Consider the following 19,577-nt stretch of genomic DNA (forward strand, 5'->3'; position numbering starts at 1 on the left):
AAGGAAGTAAAACAGGAACCCAACAGAGAGAGAAATATAACAGAGTTGTGTTTTGTGGGCTTAACCTCACAGCGAGGACATCCAGCTACTCTGGTGACCTCCGACTGTCCAGAAACATGAATTTGAGGCTAACTAAGTTGCCTTGAGGTGTGAATGTTAAGTTGAAAAAGCATTTTAGCCTTTACACACGCGTCTCTTCGGCCAATGACAAGTTTTGAAGAAGATGAAAAACACCAAGAGGTGGAGAAAAAATGTAAACTGAATCCTCATCGAACGTACAACGTGGCTTGATAGATGATCAGTGATGAACGGCTGGAGACGGCGAGCCGTTCAGTCAGTTTATTACGACGCAGCAGAAGGACTTTTAGTGAAAGAAACTCCCGTAGCGCACAGGAGAATCGATTCAGTAAGTATATGTAGTTCGCTGCCACTCTTTGGCCATCTCTCACTGGCAGCATTCCATACTTCCCTGGCCAATCTCCAACTTTGCCCTGGCGCTTCATTCCGCGACACACACAAACACACTCTGTCTCGCTCTCTCCTTCCCTTTCAGACATCTCGCCATCAATGCTACTACGATTTTGTCTCACTCTGAAAGCATGCTTTCCTTCCTCGCCTCCCTCGGACGGACGCGTTTTTATTGAAATGTGTCTTTACGCGCGGCTCCTCTCGGCCCTTCCTCCCTCTCCAGCTGAGACCAAAAACTGTGTCACTCCATGAGAGACAACACAGCAGTCACATCCCGAGCCCCAACTCTGCTGTGGGCTCCTGTGTGTGTGTGTGTGTGTGTGTGTGTGTGTGTGTGTGTGTGTGTGTGTGTGTGTGTGTGTGTGTGTGTGTGTGTGTGATAACTTCTTCAAATAAAAAGGAGAAAACTGTGGGTGTTGTTTACGCCACAAAAAGATACGCAGATGCTCCCCAGCCTGACTTTCTTGCAGCATCTCCGACACCTTTTATTCCAGATGAGAGGACAGACTGTGGCATGAATCATATACGTGCACACACACTCACACACACACCAATCTTATCATTCTGGGTCATGATCCATCCATCTGTCTATTTATCCTCACAGAAAAAAAAAAAAGGCCGTAAGGGGAAAAAGCATAAATCTAATTTGCTTGTGTGTCAGCGCACTGCCAGAAATATGTGTTGAGTGTGTGTCTGTATACGCTCCTGGCTACTGTCAGCTATCCGCTTGGCATCAGAGCGCCATATGCCCGTCCTGTCTGTGGGGCCCCGCTGATGTGTGCCACTGCTGGAAGCCAGCCTGACCAAACTCGGCACAATGACAGCTTTATGTTCAGGTAACATGCATGCAGCACGCTGGCAATTACTCACATCCTGCAGCCCTGCCAGCTGCGTCCACGTGGGAGCCGGAGTACCTACCACTGACTTACAGAGGAGGGATGAGAGTACTGTTGCAAACTTTGCATAGTTTTATGAGCATCTAAATCAAGAGGGGTGGGACAGTTCTCCTGACAACCTACATCTCAGTCAGATGGCGATGGGTGGTTGAACTGTTCTACAGGTTTGCGTGCTCCTACAACAGAAAGGAAATAAAACATGCAGAGGTACTCTTCCTTTATGGTTGTTGCTTATCTTTTGACTGTGTTTAATGAGAGAGTGTTCTTTACTTCAGTGAAGATTGCGGCCAAGCTTGCAACCCCAAACCAAAAGTTTGTGAACCCGCTGGGTGTGCTGGAGAGTGGGTGGGTGCAGTCTGAGTTCATGCTGCAGTTCTCAAAACAAGCTCAGGCTTTTGTCATGAGTCAATAAATGAGTCCTTGTCTTGTGGTTATGCTTGGCAGCCCATGACAGGACCTGTCGGGCCAGGGCGACACCGGCCCACCAGGGCTGACAAAAGGCTGAGGAGATAAACACAGTTCCACCACTGGCACAGTCACCAAACGATGACAGCCATGCCTTGTCACTGATCCATGTTTATCCACAGGAGCCTGATAACCTTGCTGAGTCTTAATCATGAGCCGTGGGTCAGAGCTTCCTACCTGTAACACATCCACTGCCTCCACCATAACACCAGAGAAGATAAGTTCATTTTAACAGCAGTAAGATGTTCGTGGTGCATCAGTTTAAATTACACCAACTCAAGTCAAGACCAGAGGAATTAAAGGTGAAGTCAGAGCTTGTTTACAACTGCTATTCTGATTATACAGGAGAATATTGATTTTATTATATAAGGCACGCGCAAAGGTGCATTTGGTGACTGTTGGTTCCCCTCAAATAGAAACAAATCAACGGCATGAAATGCAGTGAATGAATGAATCGTACCTTGGTTGTCTTCGTCCATGACTGCAGCCAATAAATCAAAATCTCCTCCTCAAAATACGTCGCAAAAAATAAAAAAAGGGAGAAAAAAAAACTTCTCTTGTGGAAGGAAACGTTCAATTTATCATGCAGCGTCCTGATTTCCAGGACGCATCGGGTGCACAGGTAGTCTGGCGGGCAGGATTTTTCTTTTTGGGGGATATTGTGGCCATTGACGGCTCACGGCGGCGCCTCGGCTCCTCCGGCCCCGGTGTGTGTCCGTGTCGTGTGTGTGTATGTGTGTGTGTGTGTGTGTGTATGTCGGTCCGTGTGTGTTTCGGAGGCTCGTCCTTTTGCCCACGGCGGCCGAGCGCGTTGTCGTTATCCCTCCGAATGCGCCTCCACTCCACTAGTGTCTGGAGAGAGCGCTTCACGCGGACGCGTCAAGTGCGCGTGTTGCGCAACGACGCCGACGGCGGAGCCGCTTTCAAAATAAAAGAGCCGCGCTCGACGCCACGCGTCGGGAGCGGATTTAAGCTCTTATTTTGAAACTAAAAAACGGGACGTCCATGTCGTATCATTGTGGGAATCGACGGTAGGCGTTAATCCCGTCCTGCCTCCTCCATCCAAACCTGTCAGTGATCAGCACTCACGTGACTCCGGGCTGTGGCGCGATTAGATCCGAGCAAATATACCCCTAAAGTGTGTGCTGATTATCTTTAATGGATGCATTATGCTGTGTATCAACTCTAGCTCTCTCTCTCTGTGGTTATTTCAGCTTCAGCTAAACATATAATTTCCAGGAAAGATCAAAATGTTTAATTGTTGTTGTGTCTGTCTTGTTCTTTGGAGCCAGTCCCTGCCAGTAAATGGGGATCAAGTGAATTGAAGTCACTATTAAACTGTATTTTAAAGTCATCGTTCACATCAAATTTACATCATATTGACAAGATAATGAAGACATCACCTCAGTATTATATACTACATATGTAAACATTTAAAATGTGAAAACTGCTTGAAACATTTAAACCTCCATATGTGAAGGAATAACAAAACAGTGGACTTCTTTTAAATGTAGCTGTGTTTTGCAGTTACGTAACGCTGTGACTCCAGTTTCATCTGATGTGTTCCCTGGATGTAAAATGATCTCAAAGTGGAATCCCTGGTTCATCAGGCCACGCGGATACAACATCCAAATGACACAAGGATCACTTCAGCAGCTGTTGAAATTTGAGTGTTAAATAATATTGATTCAGTGTTGATAATTCATCGTTTTTCCAGTTACATGTTGAGGTTAGTGTATGCCGTTGACACATCCGCAGCTTTCTGTACTGTAACAGCTGTGTGGGAGCTGATATTTTATATAGACTGTCTTTTTTTTTAATAGAAACACATTTTTGTGCTCCTGTAATAGTCATTTATGTACCCCCTTAAGAGAATCACATTTTCTTGTCATGTGTTTGGAAGGTGGATTTCCCAAACAAAGCCACATTGAGAACATGCAAACTCCACACAGACAAAAGCCTGCAGCACAGCTGTATGTGGAAATATTCTAGCTGTGAGATGAGGGTGGTAGTGTTAGAAAGTCTTTTAATGCACAAGATGATTATTCTATAATTTTGAGTCTAATATGTAAATGACATGAAATTATAAGCACAATAAAAAAGAAATTTGGAATGACTCACTTTTTGTTGCATGCAGCTGTTTTTTATCCAATAATGAGCTGAAGGTATTTTGCAACATGCTGTATTTTCAATGCATGACAGACACACGTGAGGAGGGAGGGACACATGTTCGGGGAATGTCTACTTCTTAGATGCGATCAATCAAATAACGATGTTACAGAGCTATGCAACTGCAGGAGAAGTTCCCGTGCTGCATCCGAACTGAAGGAGTTCAAGCCAACACATAAAAGCCTAAATACAAACCAGATTGCGGGCACTCTTGGATGGGACTCTCAGAGCAGCAGGGTAGCCATCAGGTTAGGAAACGGAGAGATGGGAGCTCAGACACACGCAGAGAGAGAGAGATATTTGCCGAGCTTGTTTCTGCAACGCACGTGGTTTCAATTATAGCATTCCTGCCTCCGCAGAGAAGGAGGGGGTCCCACTTCCTGTGTGCATGACTCAAATGGTCAAGCACGAACAGATGTTTTAATGTATTCATTCATTTGTTTATTCATAGGTGTCACTTTTGGACAAACTTTTCAATCTCGAGCCTCGGTTTTAAACAAAGTGGCCTTCTCCAGTCATAACACGATCAGTTCTCGTGAAGCTTGGTTCCCTGAAGGGCTGTGAAGTTACAACTAAAACTTTGCAGCAAATTGCTGTCCCTCCGTTTCACATGGAAAAAGAACTCAGTTTGACAGATCATCACAGATACAAATGTGAAGCATGAGCAGTTCCTCTGTAGCTCTGAAACACTGCAGTGTGCTGCTGATCAGCGTGTTGTCTGACTGTCTAAATCCAGTAATGCAGAACCATCTAGACAGTTAAAAGGAGTCTTTTTTGTTTTTTTGTTTTTTTTTGCAAGTTCACATCAGCAGTGCCGAAGGATTACACAATCCAGTGCAATCCAACCTGGAGCTGAATGACAAGAAGGAAAAAAAAAAACAACAAATGATCCTGACATTACACCTGGATAAAGGGGGCAGTAGTGTTTGCAGGAGTGGGAATTGTGGGCATGAGCATCCAGACAGTATTTGTTTTCTCTTCACTCAGCCGTGAAGCGTTGCTTGTAAAGAGCTCATTATGTGTTTAAGAGGAGACTTCCTGCAGAAAAACAGAGGAAAGTCAGCATTGTTTGTGGTTTCTGGTGACTGGGGTTGGTTGTTAATACTGAGAAATCTGGACTGTTTATTGTGGAGACATTTGAGTGTATCTCCCTTGGTCGCCCTCTCTCAGCCCAGAAAGTGTGTTTATCGCTATATTTCCACCAGTTATGGGTTTTTACATACGAGGTGGCTTGATGCAAAGCAGTTAGCACACAGAGCAAGGCCTGATTTGAATTCTCTCTGTGTTACAACTGGAAAATAGGTCATATGCATAATGCTGGCGATAGCTCAGGGAATATTTCCTGACAAATACAGTTTAACTGTGCATTTATGTCATTGTTGGATCTGTCACACAGAGCATCCGCACATCAAGTCAGGCTAAGTTCAGTTTAAAAGCAATTAGATCCCTGCGTCTGCCTCGTGCACAGACGCACTCTCTGCGCTCTCGTCTGCATAAATGCCATGCTGATGTGTTTATGAGTCATAAGAGGAGTCCGTGTGGCCCAGATATCCCCGGCAATGAGAAAGCATCACCACGAAAATGCCTTTTTTTTTAAGTTTGATGTCAAGAAAATCACTTTGTTTCAGCTGGTTTAAGGCATGTTGAACTATAGTGTTCACTCAGACCGCGGCGGAGGCCGCAAAGTTACCTAGACGGGCCCTTTCTGGCTGGAAGTGAACATGTGCGGGGTCGCCTCGCCTTCCCGTGCTGCGGAGCGTGCGCGCCCCGAGGGAGACGCACGTCTGGCAGATTAGGCCAACCATCATGGGAAACGTCTGCGGGACTCCTGACCGACTTCACGTGACCTGATTGAGCAGTCAAAGCACTTCATATGCTCCAGTCATCACGCCGACGGCCTCGGGCGAATCACCTCCTCCCCTTACCACTCCCGCTGACCCCACCATACATAATTACACAGATAAGCGACGCCCTTCCATGCCCCACCTCAGACTTTTTTTTTTTTCATTCTTCAGTAAAATCTACTCATCTTATAATTAAATAAAATCCTTTTTAATTCAGTTATCCTGAAACTTTTCTCTGGATTTTTCCCATTTTGATGAGTCAGCAAGTTCAGTTCAATTTAATGAGGATGTGGTGCAGTCTGATCATGTTGTGTAAATGGAGGGGTAGTGGTTAGTATGCTTGCCTCACAGCAATAAATATGGGGTTCAAATCCAGATTTTGAGACTTTCCTGCGCAGAGTGTACACGTGTTTGAGATGTGCAGTTTGTGTCTAAATTTCCATCGGAGAAAGTGTCTGAATCGCTGAAGACAGCGTTATCGATGGGTCCGCTGACAATATCAGTCCAAACAGGTCCAGAGGATGAATCATCTGGACACGACGTTTCCACTTCTGCCTCCAACAGGTCAAAAGTTTCATTGAACCTGTGTGATTTCTCAACATGATGGATAAACACAGACATCTGTGGCTGGCTCTGGATGTTTGATAATGGCTTCATGGAGGATATTTTAAACCTTCATTGTGAGAAAAGCAAATGGGATGTGTTTTTTTTTTTTGGTTCCCAGTCCATCTTCCTCTGTGCGTTCCGATATGTACGTATCTGAAATCCTGGACTGGACCTGAACGAGGAGACGCAGTCGGGTTTCACATGTCTTTCCTGTGGCGGGCCGGGTGAAGGGGTTAATCTCTGGGTGATGGCATGTGTGGAACAGGGGTCAAAGGAAACACAGTTTGGCAGGATTTCCTCCTTTTTCTGGCTTTGGTTTAATTTCCAGCTCTGTATCTTGGCCACTTCTTTCCTGCCACCACGTGACTGAAGGGCAAAGTTGGGCTGATTGTCTGAATCCAAGGACACGTTTGAGTAGAGCCTTTATTTCTACATACAAAGGCGGCAGTGTAGGTCCGAGAAGATGTCCGTAGAGCTGCGACCGAGAGCCGAAAAAGAACAACCCAAGGTGAATAAGGTCTTTCATCCTGAGAATATTACCTGTGAGCTGCAGCTTCCTATTTAAGTTTTACAGTGTTGCGTCTTTTACTTTAAAGAGAATATAAATGAAACCCAGAGATGTAATTTCAGTGATTATCAATGAAGAGATTACACCATCAGCATGCAATATAGCAGCTTTGAGAAAAGCACAACATGGGGGTGCAAGAAGCAGGATCAAACGAGCATGAGATAAAAGCATCGGCTGTCCCAACAAGCACCGGCGGCTCAACTCTGACCCGGTAATTCCACACGATGAAACATAAGCTTCCGAGAGTTTACACAAACAAATCACAACATATTGTGTTTACGATGGAGACAAAACCGTGTCTTTCCGCCTGACACGTGGGGTTTTTGAAATCTCCATGAGTCAGGTAGCGCTGTGCTCGCAACCGTGTGGAACGGTGCCAGTCCGATAAATAAAAACACGAATACATGGTTGCAAAGGAAAATAAAAGTTCACACATGAGTACAGAAAAATGTCGCATTAACGCTGCCTAAAATAGGAACAAAGCGTAAAACGCTTGTTTGTGTGGCCTATTTCAGTTTCACAGTAATATAAGCCTCTCTTCCTCTTCCTCCTACTCCTCTTCCTCCAACACCCCCCTCTTCTTCTTCTCTCTCTCTCTCTCTCTCTCTTCTCCTCCCCCACTGGTTTGATTCAGTTTTCAGGTCAGCTCGGAGCTCATCTCAGCACCTGATCTCATGCGTTTCAACATTTTGCATATGCCTCTCTTCCCCGGTCAGCAGCGTTTCAAATGAAATTGTAACCTGACTTCATTTGAATACCCCAAAGAGGACGTTAAATCCCCCTCCAGCAAAAAAAAAAAAAAAAAAAAAAAAAACCCCAAACCGGGGGTGAGAGGCTTTTAGCATAAGTCACAGTTTAGATTAATGCATCTGAGCTAAAAATCGTGTGGATTAATGTTTGATTACATTTAACATTGGTAATCCTTTCTGCACGCCCTCACGTGTGTGTTCATGAGTATCATTAAAAAAAAAAAAAAAAAAAAACCTCATACATGTCAGTCATGCAGTTGGACATGTCATTTGACGAGCAGCCATAAAACTGTAATTTGACACAGTAGAAGTCACCTTGCACAGAAGAGGAGGTTAGTTTTCTTCGTTCCGGTGTCAAATCAAGTGTTGCATTTACACAGCTTCATAACTAAAATGAACAAAACTGATGATTGGACCACAGAAAACGCCGTGCCGGCTAATGAGCATCTCTCTAGTGCTTAAACAACTGGGTAATGAGGTTAAATATATTCAAATCTTGACTGAGAAAAGGAGCTTCTACTATCTACAGCAGATGGTTTGTGAGGCTCGACTGTGAAACCAAAAAAAAAAATGACACTCAGCAGTTTAACAGGGATGAAATAGAAGGTTTTTGTGTAAAAGAAAGTTGAAGGCAAAGGCTGCGAAACTGTGATTAACCCAGTGGAGAGGCAACAAAAAAAACACTGAAATCCAAATTAATTCAAATAGAAATCAATTAGACGTGTGAATGATGCCTTCATATAGAAGTGGGTCGTGCATTAAAACACTGCATTGCAGCTGTAATTGAATCCCTGCCATTTTTATTTGCAGCATTATCACTCGTTCACACTCGGTCAAATATAAAACATGTGAGCTACTGCGAATGCCAAAGGCTAAAACTCTGTAATCTTCATTCACCCCCCCCCCCCCTTTTTTTTCCTCATTTTTTCAAAGGGTACCAATGGTGGTTGGTTAAAAAAGGGAAAAAAAAATAAAAGAGTAAAGATAACCCGACTTATCTCTCATCTATAGACCCCTCTGTCTCCCTCCACCATTTCTCTATGATAACCCTATTAAAGTATTTCCTGTAGCAAATCCCCGAGAAATAAATCCTCTTTTTTTTTTCTAAAAAAGGGGGGCATGCAGGAAGGTTTGTCAGTCAAATGGAGAAATGCAGTTGCCTTGGCAACCAGTGATGGTTTTCCGACTGTAGCGGGGCATCAGAGAGGCTGGTTAGGGCAAGTTTGCATGGGGACATTTTCTTTTTCTTTTTTTCTTTTGTTTTATGAGTCTGTCAGCAGAAGTTCACTGAAATGAAAGACCACAGACAAAAGTATGTCTACTGAGTGTGTTCTGGAAACACACACATGAAAGGCTCAGGATTTTTATAATTGATGATGACAAGAAGCGAAAGAAAATATGAGCAAACTGCGATTTGTGTGACACTTTGAATGAATGGAAAACCTTCAGTCACTGCAGGAGTGAAGCTGATAATCATGACCATGACAGCTGGACCGTACAGCATCATGCATTCTTCTATCTGTGGCCGATTAGGTGTTTCTATATTACAGCTTCATTCATTTCTTCTTTCCCCTGCATTGACTTGGTAACTTCAAAGAGCTTCTTTCCTGAGTCTGATTCTCCGGCAGGCAGCAGTGATGATTCTGTGATGGGCTGCTTCCCCCAAGTGGACAGGCTTCACCACAACACAGCCTCCACCAGCAGCTCTGAGATTAACCCATTCAGGGAGACATGCAGCGGTGTGGAGGTCAGAACTCTTTTAGAATCTCCATGATTTGAGTCCAAGCTTGGCGTTTGCATGTTCTCCCTGTCAGCGCACTGATTTTCTAAGAATTTTACAGTTTCCTTCGACAGTCCAAAACCATGTTTCAAGGGTTAAATGATGACTTTAAACTGAGTGTGTGGTTCTCTGCTTCCTCTTTATCAGTTCTGACTGCATTCTGTCTTCACCCACATAAGATTGCCTTCTGCTGGATGAAGAGATTAATAATTTAGGATTACGTGTGGAAGCTGTGATGTTCTTGCGGAGAAAGATGATTTATTCTGTTGGGGACGCACTGATGGACAGACCCAGCTAAGGCATGACCCGGAGTCATGTTGTCTGCGAATACTGTCCCCCGTCATGAAGGAGACATGACCCCCGCTGTGGTGGAGACGCAGCAGACTTTGAAGCTCTCTAGAACAAAGAGAGAAACTTCTTCCTCTCAGCAGGAGGCAGCCATCTTGTTCCCCAGAACCTGAGATGGCTGCCCATCTCCTCCACCATGTGCTCAGAACAAAGAAACCCACATGTAATGGCCTTATCTCTCCTCACAGAACAAAGAAGCCAGATAAGGGTGCAATACCACTGCCAACCTCACGAGGGCGCTCGTGAGGCTCCTCCCCAGAGCAGCGGAGGGAGGACTCAGATCGCCTTCTGATTGGCTGAGCGACCGCCACTCAAAAGTGGAGATCCCGCCCTCCATCTTCAGAGTTCTAAAAGAATTTTATCCAGGAAGGACGCACAGCCGTCTCTCCAACGGATTATACCCGGTACCGAACGGACCCGCTGGCCGGGACTTTTGGGACCAGTTTCTCTTCACCGGTGAAGCCCCTTCTCCCAGCGGAGCAGAACGGCAGGGACTCCCCTGGAGCGGACCGAGGACACCAGCCGGACCGCACCGCTAGAGCTCAGCTCTCCTCCGTTCTCCTCCTCCTGCAGCCGACCAAAACCCAACTGAGGACCCGGACAGAGGAACCGGGACCTCTTCCTCCACGTGGACCTCTCCAAGAGCCTGAGGTTCTGTTGGACGCAACAGAACCCGATCGAGATCAGAGCGACGGCTTTGATCTCCCCACCGAACACCTCATCAGCCACAGGACCCACAGCGGCGGAGAGCCGCTCGTTAAAGCCCCACCACACAAGGTTTGAGACCTGGGCAGGCTTTAGGCAGCTTAGATAGTGGTGATGATTCAATGCTGGTGTGTTTTTATTGTGAACCAGGACTGAAGCCGTTCATGATATATGCATTGTTGTTTCCTTTGTTTCCTTTCTTCATCTTTCTCCATCTCTCTCTCTCCTCGTGCGCTCCCGTGCGCACGTTCACGAGCACGCGCTTCCTCCTCACAGATCAGACCCGCAAGATGCCGGCTAGCCCTGCATCTGTGCGTGTGAGGTAGGAAGACAGGCTCATCTTCCTCCGCCTTGCCTCTTTACTAACCCGAGAGTAGGGAATTGAACCGCGCGGTAGACCTCGAGTCGAGAGCACGCACGCGCGCCGCTCGCACTCTCTCTCACTCCGCCCCTCCCCGCTACCCCTCCCGTGGTAGCCGGACAGGGACCGTCGCTCCGCTCTCACTCAGTTCGCGGAGCCCAGACCTGGGACCCAGAGAGACTCCCCCGCTCTCTCCCCCTCTCTCCCTCTCTCTCTCATCTACGCAAGCGTGGATCGCGGGGTCCACAGATGCGCCGCCCGTCGGGCGTTCCCTCATCCTCTCTCTCTCTCTCTCTCTCTACCGCGCATGCGGATACCCACGTGCAGACTCCTCAGCGATCCGGACATTCACGAACACCCGAGCGTGACCCGAGTCACGCCTACTTCGTGAGTGACTCAGGATCGACTCCTGTCGCTTCGGGTGGCCGCTCCGCCACACACACACACCCACGCTCACGCCCACAATCACACACACCTCCTCTTCCTCCAGGAAGAAGGACCACACAGCCGACCCCATCGGGCCACGCTCCGAACGGGTTAACGCCCCTTCCTGTGCGTCTCCGGACGCTCACACGCACGCACGCACGCACGCACGCACGCACACACACACACACACACACACACACACACACACACACACACACACACACACACACGACTTGCAAGTTTGAATGTTTTGTTTTGTTGATCATGTGTTAATTAGTAATAGACATTGTTAATAAACGCTCATTAACTGAACTGAACGATTCATGCTTCTTTTTGGATGTCTTGTGACAAATGCCCATGGTTGGACAGTCTATGCTCGATCTCACACCTTCTCTGATAATTTAACGGTTGTTTATCCAAAGATTAACATCCATCTTAAATTATCTTTCCATCTTTGAGACTGAAAATTGGTAATGAATGTTCCTCTGACGAGGTGGTGCCCCGGAATTATTAATTAAATAACCCACAGGTTCATTTAACGCATAATTCACAACTTCCCTCAGCTCATTTTCTGTAATTTACCCATTTCCAGTAATTGGTGATTTGTGGCATTATTGATTAATTAATAACACCTTGTTAATCAATAAGTTAATGGTTCAATCACTCTGTGGTCTACTCCATTCCTAAATGACTGATTATTTAGCATTATTAATGAATAAATAACCATTTATTCTGATTAATAATAATTGATGTTGGGTTAAATTACTTGGTGCTTCACTTTAAACAGTTTATTACGCCGTAATTGATCGTTATTGGTGATCCACTGTTAATGACCTGCAATTATTAATTGGTAAATTAAAATTTACCCAAATTAATAAGTAACTAAATTACTTAAAGTAATCAATTACTCTCAGTAATCAATACTTTAGTAATTTATTCCCAATTACCAATCGTAAACCCCAACATATTGGTGGCCCGTGTGAGGCTGTTTTAAACCAGACTTTGTCACAAAACTCCCAAAACCTGAATTGTTCCTTTGTTGTTTTTCGTTGCTGTTAACTTTATTCTGGCAGAATTTGGTTTTTCAGAGAACGTGTTACAGCATTTCCGAACAAAGTCAGTTGTGGTTGTGAAGTGGTATAGAGAGTGGTTTTTCTTGTTAAATTTGCATTGCATGCATTTTTAACTCTTCTTGGAAAGCAACAGTCAAGTTATTGCTCACCAGGTTTTGTTAGACTCGTCTTACTAACCTGATTAGTTGTAAGTCACAGGTACGGCTCACCTGTGCACTTTAACACGTGTTCACAAGCAAGCTCATCTGATATTGAGTGTAAGCCTCTATTATCATGGATAATCAGAGCATTCAGACATCAGGAGCAGCAGAGGCGCTGCGGGCGCCTCCAGAGCCAGCCCTGCATGGCACAGCAGCGGCGGTGCTCTCATGCCTCTCCGTGCCAGAGAGAAGACGCTTCAATGACTTCAGCATTGAAGAGTGCGACGCAGAAATCCGGAGACTGGCTGACAAGCTCACCCAGCCGGACGGCATCCAGCCGAGCGTCATTACAAGCACTTTAAACGAACTTACGCTACTCTGCCAGCGTAAAGCCGAGCTCCAAGCTCAGAAAGCCCAAGTGCATCTTTCTCAGCTGCAACGTCAAAACGATCAGCTGACCTGTGACGTCACGGACCCACAGAATCTGGCCCAGCCGGGCCAGAACCACCTTGTGGAGCTCCCAGAGTCACACATCACTCCTCCACCACCAGAGGAGAAATATGCCGCAGGTTTTTCAGAAACATCAGCCGAGGTCATCGACCTCCCATCCGCTGACAGGACCGGGGACCCGGTCCAGCCACAGCTCAGTGCTCCTCAGGAGGGAGGAGCAGACCTGCGATGTGATCTTCAACCTGTCCAGTCAGATGGACAACCTGACCCCAACCGGGGTCATCTTGAAGCAACCCGATCAGGGAGGCTCGACATCGTCTGCCAGCCGAGTGTCATAGCATGGATGCAGACCGCATATTACCATGAGGTAAGTGATTCTGCTCCACATCACCATCATGCTTCCTCCCCCGCTTCTTACGCTGAGGTCTCTCAGCTTCCACCTCCAGCCGGTCCTCTTCCATCTGGGTCCCGCCGCTTCGGCGTGCATCTTGGCGTTCCCGCCACTCCTTCACTGCAGGCCCCCCACGGTGCCAGCAGCTTCGGACCCCCGGCTACTGTGGAGTCCATCCACCCCAGTAGCCTCCACTTCCACCGGCCTAGAGACCGTCTGTTGTATCCGCACCGAGATCGGTCAGAGTTAGACCTAGCAGACTCTGACAGCTTCAACTCTCCCAGGGGGCGTGGTCCGAGCACCCTCCAGTCAGGATCCCTGGTGAGAGACATTGATCGCTTCGACCCCAGTAGCTCGGAGGTTAGTATAGAGGACTACCTCCGAGAGGTCGAGCGGTTCCTCTTGGACTCTCCCTCCCCTTCCACTCATGAAAAGCTGAAGCTTTTCTGGAAGAAAAAGTCCAGAAGCATCCATGTGTGCATGGAATCACTTCCACCCTCCATCAGAGACCGACACCCTGACTTCCATCAGGCGCTCGGTGAAGTGTACCATGACCCTGCCTCCGCGACGTCTGGTCCCCGCGTGATCTCCCATGAGAAGTCTGAACCTCCAGGGGAGGTTTACAGACACCTGAGAGATAGCCGCACAGAACCAGAGCTGGAGGATGATCATGCACCCTGGTCCATGTTTGTTAATAACCCACACGGCCGTGTGAGGTTCAATGTCGCTCTGTTTTCCAGGACCGCCGGACGCACCATGACAGAACTCCGCAGACGTGCGCAGTTGGTGTGGGAGCAGCGTCAAAACCATACAGGCACGACGCCTGCAGGTGGCGCCAGAGTCCATGGAATCCAAGTGACAGGCAGCACAAACCAGCGATCTGAAGGTCATGAGTTCCCTCCCTCTAAAGCGGTTGGCATAGGAGGGTCTAATACACACCCACCGCCTCGACACCAGGGTGAACAACCAGGTCACATGGGTGTGAAACCGGGTCCACAGAACCCTCAACACAAAAGGGGGTCAGACCCAAGCCACACATGGAGAGGTGAGTCTGAAAGGAACCAAGGGCTCCCCCTAGGGGACGACCTGAGAACAGAGCTGCAGCAGTGGATGAAAACCTGCACTCAAGCAGCCATACAGGGCCTGGACCTGACCTCCCGGAGGGGGGTGCAGGACCACCAGCCCCTCCTCGCCTGACTAGGCCGAGACTCCCTCCCCGCCGCTCACAGGGCTCCCCCTGTGGGTTGGGGAAGGGAGTTCGGTAAGTCAAAGAGGGGGGCCGAGACCACCGATCTCCAGCCCTCAGACTTACCGTTCCTGACTTTCCTGAGCCGTTTTGAGCGCAGAGATCATCTCAAGCGCATTTACACCACCATGGTGGTAGAGGTGTTTGTCATCATTTCTGCCCTGCTTCATTCTGGGTCTGAAACAACATTCATGTGTTCAGTGACTTTCGCAGTGGCCTGGAGAACCCTGCTCTCTCTTGGTAAACCATCTCATGCGGCAGCCTGCAGTGTTAGCATCACCAGCTACTCTCAGGATTCTTCACCCACAACACCACCAGTCTGGGTGAACATCATGTTCCAAGAAACATCATTGGTGCATCCCACCAACGTCACCACACTGAACACAGAACCACGAGTCATCGGCCACGACCTCCTCGACCGACCAGCGCCGCTGATCGATCACCATCTTGGGCACCCGCGAGCCCAAATCAGCGATCCGACTCCATCTGGTCCAGAAATGGACCAGGCCGCTTCCAACAGCAGAGTCGCTATCGAATCCCGAGGTCCAGCACCGACGCTCATGCCGCTCCCAGAATTCAGCTTGCAGACACCATTGGCCACACCTCCTTTCGGTCACCAGCCACCACATGCTGAGGCCCAAAACCGCTTTCAGGATCACCCGTCTCGTTTATGCTCACTAAAACCCGTGAGCTCTCCTTTGTACAGCCTCCACGCCGTGGTAGGAGTACATTTAAGTGGAACTTCGGTTCCTGAGACACTCTTGGACCTCTGGTCCAAGAAATCCACCATCGACGTGGACCTGCTTAAGCTTTCGTGCTCGCACGATGCACCTCCCAAGCAGGTGCAACACAGTCACCACCGACTCTCAGCAGGCTCCACCCAGACCTCCATTAAGGCCATCGGCATATGCGTTCTGTCCGTGCGCGCCGGACAGAAAGAAACCATGCACCGTATGAGCATAAATTATGGTCTATGTCCCCCTGGTCTCACCAGGGTGGACCTCCTTCTCAGGCTTGGGACCCAACTGCATGCTGTGAACCAAGATCTGTGGTCGCCACAGAGCACTGACCCGCAGCAGCTGACGGCGGAGCCAGAACAGCTGGCGTCCGGCCAAACTAGCCCACAGGCGCGTCATGTGGCCCGCGACACAGACGTCACAGCCCTGGCACGACCAGCAGGGGTCCCCATTCACCTGACACTCCTTCAGGGGCAGAAAATGCCTGACCCACAGGCTCTTCTCCAACCGTTGCCCCGCGTTCGTCACCTTCATCTAACGATCTGTGGCACACCTCTTTTTGAGCTGAACCATCATTCAGCCTACCTGCTAGTCCAGAATCCAACACAGATTGTGATTCAAGTGACTGCACGGCAACCACCGAGGGTGCCAACCAACAGTTCGTTCCACCATTTTGAGCCAATGGTCCCAGCCATCGGTGACCAACCCCCGTCCTTAAACAGGGACGGCATGCTCAGTGACGCTTCTTTCCCCGTACCGACCAGGATGATCACAATTAGCCGCCATAACGCCGTCGAGCAGGAGGCAGTTTGTGATGCAACCCCGGGTACGACAGGTGACATGATCGTGTACACCCTGGCATTCCAGCCAGGAGACACAAGTACACCCGGTGAACCGGTTGAGCATGCGCTCGGAAAGCCTTGCTCCGGGTCCCAGCCAGCGATCGAGCGACGGCTTGCAGAAGCGGATGTTCTCGCAGCTCGGAACTGGAGAAACGCACTCAGAAGTGTTTTCCGCGATCTTCAAGCGACCCTCGCCCGGGACTCGCATAACGGTGGGGTCACTGACCTCCTCCCGGTGCCTGTTCCCACTGACACTGGTCCGCCACCGTCCTTTGCACGGCAGTTCAGAGTTCAGTCGGCTGCGTACGAGTCAGCGCAGAGGATCCTTGACCGATCGCCGGAGGAGAACCTCAACAAAGAGTGCAGCTCAACCCACAACTCACCAATCTGGCCAGCGCTCAAACCCAAGGGTAAATGGCGGCTCACCATGGCGGTGGACCCCGCTGACCAGTACAGACTCGGCTTTTCCTTTGGCAACCGCCAGCACACCTGGAACCGGTGCCCATTCGGCTACTTGAACCCACCATCGGAGTTCACCATCTTTCCCCACAAAGCCCTGAGTGCCGCCGCTGCCGGCAGCAGCCTCATCTATGTGGGTGACATCCTCATGAGGAGCCGCTCCTCTGAGGACCATTCAGCCGAAACCGAATGCGTCTTGAGCCAGCTCCTGGCTCACTTTTCGAACAGCCGTATTGCCTCAGGAATGATGGCACTTAAAGGCTATGACACCGAGGTCGAGTACGCTCAGAACCAGAAAGTGGCCGCAGGCCAAAGCCTGGTTGAGCGTCAGCATTGTGACTGTACAGAACAGTCTAACATCAAACCTCTCCTTGTCACGACTCAGACCCTCTCTTCCCCTCATCATCACCATGATGAGGACGTCTGTCAGGGTCTTCCCCGAGTCTATGTCCACGGCTGCTCATTCCACCATGACAGCCAGCTTAGGGCCGGTGTGGGTATTGTTTGGATCGGTCAAAACGGTGACCTGCCAAGTCATTTCCAGCTGAGCCCTAAGACCAATCAGTACGCTGAAACGCCAGCGGTGCTCACAGCACTGCAGCAGGCAGCAAAACTGTCCATCACACAACTGGTGCTTTGTTCCACCCTGAACTATGCCCGCCATAGTTCCACGTCGCACCTCCCCACCGGGACGGCGAACGGCATGAGAAATGCCTGGAACAAAGACGTCAAACAGTCAAAACTGTTTTCAACATGCAACCAGCTTGTGACCGACAAAGGAATGGTAGTGGACCCTGAGAGGGTCAAAGGTCATTCCCATGTCACAGGTCCGGACAAAGCTGGAGATGATGAGGCAGAACACCTAACCAAGCTGGGAGTAAAACAGGGAACACGCTGGGAATTCCAGCATGAGTGGCTCCCTGCTCCGCAGTCGTGTGTGGTCAACGCCGTCACCCGCCGTCAGGCCAGGGTAACACCAGGGGGCGCCAACGCGCAGACCCTCCACCTGGGACGGAACCCGGGTGACGACGACCTGATCACGACGCAGGAGCGGGACCCTGTGCTCGAACTCCTCCGACGGCGTCTGGAGGACACATCTACGGATGGAGTCCCACACGTCCCGCCGGACGGGCCAAGTCAACTACAGACCTTCACCCGTGATCTGTCACACCTGACACGGGAGGGGGGCCTGTTAGTTCACACCAACGGCCAGGGACCCGCCCAGCGGGCGGTCCCAACCGATCACCAAAGTGCCATGCTAGCTCACGCGCATGGCTCCCTGGTGGGCAGCCGCCATGGCTCCCGCACAACCCTCCAAACTTCCCAGCAGGTGGCATACCGGCCCACAATGACCCACAACATCGAGCTTTACGCCCAAAGCCGCCTCATCCGATGTCAATTTCAACCCTCGCGACCACTGAACCGAGCTCCACTCCTAAGGAGGGGGGTTATCTTCCGGTGGTCTCATCCGCAAGTTGACTGGATCGGGCCCGGCCCCAGATCCTCCAGAGGTAAAAACTACCTCCTCACCGTCACTTGCTCCTCCACCAAGCGGGTTGAAGGCCTTCCAGCGCCCAGTGACGCAACCATCACAACCGCGGCCCTGTTCCTGAACCACCGGTTCAGATGCTGGGGCCTCCCTCCGTCTGGGAACACAGACAGAGGCACACATTCCGCGTCACAGGTCATGACACCCCGATACGACATCTGGGGGGTGGAAGTAAGCTTCCACCTGTCATACCACACTCAGTCATCTCGTCAGGTTGAAAGAACCAACCCAACCATTACCAGCAGACCCAGAGAGCATGCTGGTAGAAGTGGTAAAGACCAGGACGTGAAACTCCCCCTGGTGCTGATGACCAACCGGTCTACACCGCACCACTCCACCGGAGTCACTCCCCTCGAACTGATGACTGACACAGAAATGACATCTCCCTTGCACATCCTGCACCACCCTGAAGGTGTCAGGGTGGCCACCGCCCACATTGCACATCAGAATGCGGCCAACCTGCGTAAACACACCCGAACCACCTTCTCATGGGCCCAAGGAGACTTGGAGGCCAGCGTTCCAGGGGCGAAGGCCAACTTGGATCGCGCAGCACCCCGCAGAGAGCACCTGGAGGCCGGCCAAGTGTTTTACGTCAGACAGGCCCAGCAAGCAGGAACCTCCAGAATGTTCCACCTCGGGTGGTCAGGACCATTTGAGACCGTGGGGAAACTGTCACCAGCGGCTGACTGGATCAGAATCCTGAAGCCCAGATAGCCCCCAGGATACAAATGGGTCCACACAAACCAGATCAAACTCGTCAAACCATTCACTCCTCAGGTACCGGAGGTCAGCTCCCCGCCTGGCGAGGGGGGAGGACCTCTAACCCGGGTAGAGTAATGAGGTCACTAGCAGGGTCCAGTAGACTGCCATGTTCAACTAACATCATGCATGCCCGAGTCCTGCCCACGTCATCCACCTGACCTAGTGACTAATGATGAGGTTCGAGTAACCGTTCAGGGTCCATAGTCGCTGTAAACTTACACTTTGCTTCAATAACACCTTGCATGCCTGAAAGACTGTGAAGTACCATGAAGAACAACCTGCGTGAGTAGTCAGAAATCAGAAGCTTCCCCCGTTAGCAGCCTCAGGATAGGTGAAACACCACCGTACTTAGCATACTAACCCCGGGTGAGCAGATTTCCAGAACTAACACCGCCACGGTTATACAACGTTCACAGGTGCCTCTGACAGAGTCTCGGCAGTGCTATCCCGTTCTCTGTTAGCCAACAGAGCCAAGAGCTGGGTTTTACACAAAACCTAATTAGCATAAAGCAGAAAGTGTAATGTCTAAGTCCGTACTGAATG

At 49.5% G+C, this 19,577-nt stretch overlaps 1 protein-coding gene across 1 annotated transcript in view; it reads right to left on the reverse strand.

The window, feature by feature from the left end:
• Positions 1-2,657, reverse strand: part of cyth3b (cytohesin 3b) — a 30,307-nt gene extending 27,650 nt beyond the window's left edge. Inside the window, exon 1 of the mRNA XM_030089799.1 lies at positions 2,290-2,657. Coding sequence (XP_029945659.1) covers positions 2,290-2,308 — 19 coding nt within the window. The 5' untranslated portion in view covers positions 2,309-2,657. The remainder of the gene's footprint in view (positions 1-2,289) is intronic.
• Positions 2,658-19,577: the final 16,920 nt, after the last annotated feature.

The sequence above is a fragment of the Salarias fasciatus genome, chromosome 4, assembly GCF_902148845.1.
Source record: "Salarias fasciatus chromosome 4, fSalaFa1.1, whole genome shotgun sequence".
Taxonomy (NCBI): Eukaryota; Metazoa; Chordata; class Actinopteri; order Blenniiformes; family Blenniidae; genus Salarias; species Salarias fasciatus.